Source organism: Bidens hawaiensis, unplaced genomic scaffold, assembly GCF_021521415.1.
Source record: "Bidens hawaiensis isolate Kalapana, Puna unplaced genomic scaffold, B.hawaiensis_p1.1 tig00419471_1, whole genome shotgun sequence".
In the NCBI taxonomy this organism is placed as follows: Eukaryota; Viridiplantae; Streptophyta; class Magnoliopsida; order Asterales; family Asteraceae; genus Bidens; species Bidens hawaiensis.
The window spans coordinates 240,686-248,108 of record NW_027504875.1 but is presented as its reverse complement, the minus strand read 5'-3'; the positions used below and the strand labels follow the sequence as shown (position 1 = coordinate 248,108).

At 36.0% G+C, this 7,423-nt stretch overlaps 1 protein-coding gene and 1 long non-coding RNA gene across 6 annotated transcripts; both read left to right on the top strand.

Annotated features, from left to right (window-relative positions):
- The first annotated feature begins 3,448 nt into the window (after positions 1-3,448).
- Positions 3,449-5,503, top strand: LOC143609035 (uncharacterized). The gene is made up of 3 exons (XR_013149363.1): positions 3,449-3,889; positions 5,245-5,325; positions 5,416-5,503. It is a non-coding gene; the product is annotated as an uncharacterized LOC143609035 (long non-coding RNA).
- Positions 5,504-5,521: 18 nt separating this feature from the next.
- Positions 5,522-6,729, top strand: LOC143609033 (uncharacterized). 5 transcript variants are annotated; one of them, XM_077083909.1, is made up of 6 exons: positions 5,522-5,651; positions 5,785-5,879; positions 5,968-6,117; positions 6,193-6,357; positions 6,434-6,496; positions 6,576-6,729. In XM_077083909.1, the coding sequence occupies exons 1-6, from the start codon at positions 5,584-5,586 to the stop codon at positions 6,662-6,664; spliced, it is 630 nt and encodes a 209-aa protein (XP_076940024.1). In that variant the 5' UTR covers positions 5,522-5,583; the 3' UTR covers positions 6,665-6,729. The 5 variants fall into 5 exon arrangements, with proteins under 5 accessions (XP_076940024.1, XP_076940023.1, XP_076940022.1 ...); XM_077083908.1 differs by having other exon boundaries at positions 5,968-6,156; positions 6,229-6,357; XM_077083907.1 differs by having other exon boundaries at positions 5,968-6,156.
- Positions 6,730-7,423: the final 694 nt, after the last annotated feature.

Below are 7,423 nucleotides of genomic sequence, written 5' to 3'. Positions count from 1 at the left end.
CTGCTCTGCTGGGAAAGATCCTTGTTTTGGGTGTGGAATGTCCCAGGTTCGAGTCTCATCCACAATCCGTTTTTTCTATGTTTTTGCTATTTTCTTTTTTAGTCAAATAGTCAATATAATAATTAGGGTTTTTTAAGTTTATAACATCAACCAGAACCAGAACAGATCTGAACGTTGTTGCTCAACCTCAACTCCTCAACACTGCTCAAGCCTCCGCAAGACCGCCACCAACCCACCACCTGCCGCCGCGGCCCTTCTCAGCCACCATCCATCCCTTTGGCGCTCCTCTGTCTTCATTGCTTTCTGATTTTGCCACAACTTTCAGGTAATTTTAAACACTTACTCCATAAAATAAAGATATCCAATTGATTGATTTTATGCAATTATTTACTTAGATTAGTAACTGTATGTTGTATATTATTGTTAGATTACGACTTTGTTATGTCAAAAACTTAATTTTAAGGTTAGTTATTCAAGAATCATTGAAAAGAATGGGGAAAGGGTTTGAAGATGGGGTATTGTTATATATATATATATATTATAGATTTAGAGAAGAGCCATGCTATGGAGTTAGGGTTTGAGGAGAGTAGCACGGTTTAGATCGTGCAAAAACGGTTCATTTAAGAGTGTTTCAATTTGGCTCGGGTCAAAACAATTCTTTTTTCAAAATTTTAATTTTGTTCAGGTCGAAACTGGCTTTGACCACTAGACTCTTGTTGAATAGAGTTGTAACATAATAAGTTAATTAAGCATAACTTAGATGGTCTAGCTATTTACGAGTATGAGGAATTTTGTGAGAAACGCGGTAAATATCTAAAATGGGTTTAGTCATGTTAAATTAGTAGCAAAAGGAATATTTGGAGCCTGTATTTATTTACTTTCTATTTCGTAATGGCAAAGCTTTGATTTTGCAGATGGAAGCATGTAACTTGTTCATATCATGATTGTAATGTTTTCTCTTATCGTTTTGAATGACATCCTATTGTGTGGGTTTTATTATAATGATATTGTTTTCTATTATGTTTCTCCACTCGACCCGACCTGACCTGACCCGACCCAAACAACGACCGACCCAAAAATTTGAACGCCGAAAATAACGGGACCCCGTTGTCAAAAAATCCTGGGTCCGCCACTGCTGATAGTGTTACATGTAGTGTTGTTCACGAGCCAGCCAAACCAAGTGAAGGCTTGCACGTTGCTTGGCTCGTTTACACCGAACCAAACGACTGAAATTCGAATCTAGCGAAAATCAAATCGAGCATTTTTCGATCGAACATCACGCGATTTTCAAGCATTAATTTAATTCCTTTTCACTTTATAAAATTCAATAACAAACAAGTTTGAAGGTTGTAAACAATATATCTTGTAAACAAATTAGTAGTTTTTAAACGTGTAATAACTAGTAAATTTTTAAGAGAAAAAAGTTTGGAATGAGATATAATGAAAATGTAAACAAACTTCTGTTATTCTGAAAGCTTGAATTAAACTAATGAGACTATAAAGTTAATGGAAAAGAAAAAAATTTTAAGGGTTTAAAAAATTGTATACCTATATTTTATGTGTGTTGTCCATATATTTATATATTTGTTCATATATAATTATTATATATAACAATTAAAAAGTTTGGCAACATAACCACATGATTGGTCCACGTGGCCTCACGTGGTTGGTCAGTTTTTTATTTGCTTTTAGTTTTTAAATTTGCGTTGGTTCGCCACCGTAAAATATGGGTTTTTTTACCATTGATACCGTTTAAATGATTCCGTCCAGTTCTCGTCAACTGGCGGTCGTAACCTAAGGTTCTTCCCCCCTGGATTTTTTTTGTCCATCGATTCTGGACGAATTCGCGTTAGGTCACGGCCATAACGTGCATATATATTTTGTTTTGGCCACAGTTTTTATGTAAATATGTTAATTTGTTATACTCTGAGAGTAAACGAATTAATTTATTGATGTAATATTGTTGTTGTAACCTGATACCAACCGAACTCGTGTCGGTTCACCACTGCCGACAGCGTTGATTTCGACTGAATTCGTGTTAGTTCGCAAACGCAACGCGCATGTTTTCTTTATCACGGTTTTTGTACCTCGATTCTAGAATCACGAATTCGTATTAGTTCGCAACTAAAAGACGCGTGTTTTTATTGTTTGCCAACTTTTTATATTTTAAATATGTTAACTTGTTGTATTTGGGTGTGGATGAATATATGGTTTACTTTATTTTTGGCGTCGTAATTACCAGATACCAACCAAAGTGTCATCGGTTCGTAACCGCAACGTGTGTTTTGTTATGTTAATATGTCGTATTTTTGTGTTAACAAAGTATTTTTTTTGCGGTGTGTTACTGATTTCGTAACGTGACACCAATCGAATTCATATCGACTCACAGACGCACTGCACAATTTGATAAGTTGTATGAGTACGACTATCAATAACATCAACCCGGTGCGACGCATCGAGAATCTTCCTAGTTATATATAAAATTAATTAAAAATATTCGAACCGAATCGAATCGAGCAGACTTTTGCTCGTTTCTTGGCTCGTTTACAAACCGAACCGAGCAGAGCGACTCGTTTACAATCGAGTGAAAAAAGAGTGAGCATTTTCCAAGCGAGCGACGAACAAGTTCAAGTGACGGAGTAGTTTGAACGGCCATAGTTACATGTTTAAGTGTAATCCATATCAATTATGAAATATTCATTGTTCACAAAATTATATTTTTTCACTTCTTATATAACCTAATATCAGGGAAGTGTATAACATAAACATAATCATGTGAACAAATTAACACGATTTGATATGTTGTATGAGTACGGCTCTTAATAATATAAAGCTGGTGCGTCGCGCCGGGAATCTTCCTAGTTATGTATAAAATAAATTAAAAATATTCGAACCGAACCGAATCGAGCAGACCTTTTCTTGTTGCTTGGATCGTTTATAAACCGAACGGAGCATAGTGACTCGTTTACAATCTAGCGAAAAAAGAGCAAGCATTTTTTAAGCGAGCGACGAACAAATTCAAGTGGCGAACGATTTGAACGGCCCTAGTTACATGTTTAAGTGTAATCCATATCAATAATGAAATATTCATTGTTCACAAAATTATTATTTATTTCACTTCTTATGTAACCAAATATCAGTTAAGTGTATAACATAAACATAATCATGTGAACAAATTTAACCATAATAACAATTTTTTAAAAAAAATACATACTAAAAAAGGAGCTCGAGTTAAAGTTCAAAATGTTTTTTTTACAAAAAAGTTATAGGTTGAACTATAAGATTTCTCACCTATAATAGGTTTCATCATAAGAATGGTCTCTAGTACTCGAGATATGTAGATGAATAAACAAGAGTGGTGTCTAGTACTCTAGATATGAAGATGAATAAACAAGCCAGTGACCCGTCAGTATCCAAATTAGCCGTTCCAAAGATAAAAACTAAAAAGAAATAAAAAAGCTATAGCATTAATCAAACGTTTAAAGAGACCAATTATAATATACGGAAAATACGAAAAGCTGTGGTCTCGTCAAACATCCAACAAAAACTCCACGTACCATCCCCTCGCCTGACCACGCGCGTGGGTCATCCCAAAGAACTAAAATTCGGGTCATCCCCGTAAAACGGGGCATAAAATACTAACCGACCCGATTACTCGTTACGCAAATTCCCACTGGGTTTTAGTTTTAACTTTTAACTTCTCAGTCGTCTTCTTCTTCATCTCTCACACATTTCAAAAGGGTTTTAGGCTTATTTTCTCTCTCTTAGGGTTTGGTACACGAAGGTCGATCAGAAGAAACCTAACATTCCGATCAACGAAAATGAGATCAGAATCATCTCTCAAGGCTTGGTTCGTAACTACCTCAGCTACGCTACCACTCGTATTCAGGTATATTCAACCTCATTGTTATGTTTACTTCACGAGTCGATATTGTTACGTGTTTTCGTTACGGTTATTAGATTCGCTGCTTAGTTTACGCTTATTGTGTGCTTCTCGTTGCGTTACGGTGCGATTAGGTTATTAGGTTAAGTGATGGTGCAATGTTGCGACTCCGATTGTTTGATTTTGTGCGTTTTTGTGGTGTATGAGGTAATGTAGGGTTTTAGTAATTGTTGTGTTTTGATCGAGTTGATTTGTTATTGTTGTTGTTATATTGAGGATCTGGATCTTATGATTATAGTATATTGGTGCATGGCTTTATGAAGATTGATTTTACTCGTTTTCGTGGATACGAGCATTGCTTGTTTTTGTTTGTCGGTTTTGTTTGGTTAAGAGTGTAGTGTGAAGAATGTAGAATAGTTTGATGTGTTTTTGTTGCGTTATGGTTCGATTAGATTATCAGGTTAGGTGATGGTACAGTATTACTACGCTGATCGTTTGATTTTGTGCTTTTTTGTGGTGTACTGGTTAATGTAGGGGTTTACTACGCCGATCGTTAAGTGATGGTACAGTATTACTACACCGATCTTCCTGTTTGCATTTTGTGTTTCTCTAGGCTGTATCTCAATGTGTTAACTTAAGAAATTATGTTGATATTGTCAAATCAAATGTGGGTTTATAAAACAATGGGTGGAGTGATGGAGGCTGCATCTATTATTATTGAGCACTGCGAGATGGCTTGGGCCTCAAATCTGTAATTTGGGCTTGTTTTTCTTAATTGTAGTTATCTATGTGTATACTATTTTGCTTATCAGTCTCTCACTATTTTGTAGCTTGTTATCTTTTGTAGCCAATATAGCTATAAATACTAGTTGTATTGGAAACCTACTTTATTGAAATATGCGACAGCGTTGTTTTTCTAATCACCGTCCTTTTTTCACGTATGAAGTTATTTATAACAAGCATTACTACAGTAGTTGCATCAGTTGAGCTTGGTCTATCATATTGTTGAATCCTTTTGTTTTAAGTATTAAGTTTGTTTCATTGACAATCATGTGTGAGTAAGTAATTGTGTCCTTGTAGTCTGTTGTATCCAACTGCTTGTTGCTAATAATTTTTTTTTGCATAGTTGAGCAGTATGATTAGCAAAATTTGGTTTTGAAAAGTTAAATTGTCTTGATGAATGAAATTTCAGTAGGCAATTATAGATTACTGTTCAGCTATGCATTAATCTTTATATATTGACTTGGCCGGTTGATATTAATGTGTTATAAGCAGTAGGTACATCCTTGCTTATGTACCATGTTATTTAAGTCATTGTCATATTGTATATGTGAAGAGTCTAACTCAGATTGTTACTGTAGGAGAGACGTGGGAAAGAAATTGTCTTGAAAGCAATGGGACAAGCTATCAGCAAGACAGTAGCGATTGCTGAATTCCTTAAGGTTCACTACTCAAACCACTTGTGTACATTTCGTTGCTCTGTTTTTAGTTTTTCTTGTGCATAATTAATAAGATGCTTTAATTTCAAACAGAGAAACATTCCTCGATTGCATCAAGATACTGCCATCAGTTCCGTAAGCATAACTGATATATGGGAGCCGATTGAAGAGGGTCTTTTACTACTCCGCGCAAAATTAATAATATGGGCTAAAATACCTGTTAGATGTTTCACATTTTGTCAAATAAAATGCAGAGTGGAGATGACACGCCAGGTGTCCATGATTTCCATTACCTTGTCAACAAAGGAGCTAAACACGAATTCACCAGGGTCAGTTTACAGCTTAACCTATAATTGATTACTTTAGTTAAGCAAATATTACAAAGATTATTAGCCTTCTTGGTTCTCTTCCTTTTCTTTAATTAATATTTTCTTTTACAAATATGCATTTTTCATGGCTCAGGTACCAAGCTCCAGTTTATGTGGAGAGATCAAAACCACAGTATAACAGTTATCAGAGACAACAACCAAGACACACTCAGCAGTCATACAATGAAGGTGAGTTGTTTCACTTGTCCAAATGAGTGAATTTTACTTTTTAAATGTTTTATTTTGGTGATAAAAATAGTATTATTTGCATGTGTAGAGCCATATGGCAGTAACTATAGGGGCCGTGGTCAAGGTGGTGGTGGGGTAAGAGGTCGAGGCTGGAACAACAGGTTTGGTGGCTATCAAGGCGGAGATGGGTACAGGAACTACCAAGGAGACAATGGATATGGTGGTAACAACTACCAAGGTGGCAACAGAGGGTATGGGAATGGCAGCAACTACCAAGGTGGCGGCAGAGGATATGGGAATGGTAGCTACCAAGGTGGTGGCAGAGGGTATGGGAATGGTAACTACATAGGCGGCGGCAGAGGGTATGGGAATGGGAATGGTAACTACCGAGGCGGCAGGGGGTATGGTAACTACCAAGGAGGCGGTGGTGAGTACGGTAACAACTACCAAGGAGGTGGTGAATACCGAAACTATCAAGGTATGCTAGGCTTTTAGCTTTTGCATCAACATTAACACTATCATTTCTGTTTTCACTATTATTCTGTTTTCAATAGATAACAATGGCTATTCAAACCGCGGTCGAGGCGGAGGTCGTGGCGGAAATGCAGGCTATCGTGGTTAGTGATTTCTTTGTTATTTTACCCTTCAATGTTTTTCTGTTCTTTAATGGGGTTTATATGTGTTAATGACAAACAGGAGATGGGTACATGAGAGGCGGTGGTGGCAGTAGGGGTGGCAGATTGAATGGAAGAGGTGGTAGGGGAAGGATGGGCGGGGCGGAGTAGTGGTGTTGCTATATTGCTGCTATATATAATATGCATGCTTGCCTTAATGTTGGGAGTTTGTTTAAAGAAGTAAGAAGGATGGGGCTATTAATTCATCCAGTAAGTAGTGATTTAGAACCTTAACTCCTAATGTCTTTTTTTCCCTATTTTGGTTTTTGGGTGAGCTGATATTATTATATATGCTAATGGTATAGCAAAAGAAGCAAGTTTATTATATTAGGTGCAGTTTATTTTAGTATATTCTGGACTATGCCTTTTCTTGTATATGGTCATATAACGTTTATTTTTTTCTGTCTCTTTGAACTTGTTTCTTTTTTTATCTCGTAAGATTTGGTTTGTTGGCCGATCATTCTTTGAGGTACCAATTAAGTTGGCTAAGCGGAATCGGATAGTATATATGAAATATCAATGGGTATATTTCAGTAAGTATATGAAATTGTTTCGTTAAAATGCTTTAAGGTTTATCAAGTATTTAAAAAATATACTAACTAGACATTGTTAACATAAAATCGTTGACTAGTCTAAACTGAGATCAAATTGGGCTGGTGGGTCTTGGTGATATAGTTTCTGGTAAGTTTACAGTTTTGTATGATAAAAGATTTAGAGGTGATATAGTTTTCAAAAACCAAGATACTTTTTAAAACCCACCAACTAAAGTACTATATATGATAATAACATTTATTTAGACTTACAATGTTGGTGATCGAAGACGAAAGGTGAAGGTGGGTGCCGAAATAGATTAAATAGTCAAACGATTGT

Bases quoted from the DNA above. Each gene is read 5' to 3' on its own strand.
- LOC143609033 (XM_077083906.1), top strand. From the start codon at position 5,584: ATGACACGCCAGGTGTCCATGATTTCCATTACCTTGTCAACAAAGGAG. The intron at 5,652-5,784 runs GTCAGTTTACAG...TTCATGGCTCAG, and splicing joins CTAAACACGAATTCACCAGG to GTACCAAGCTCCAGTTTATG. The intron at 5,880-5,967 runs GTGAGTTGTTTC...TTGCATGTGTAG, and splicing joins TCAGCAGTCATACAATGAAG to AGCCATATGGCAGTAACTAT.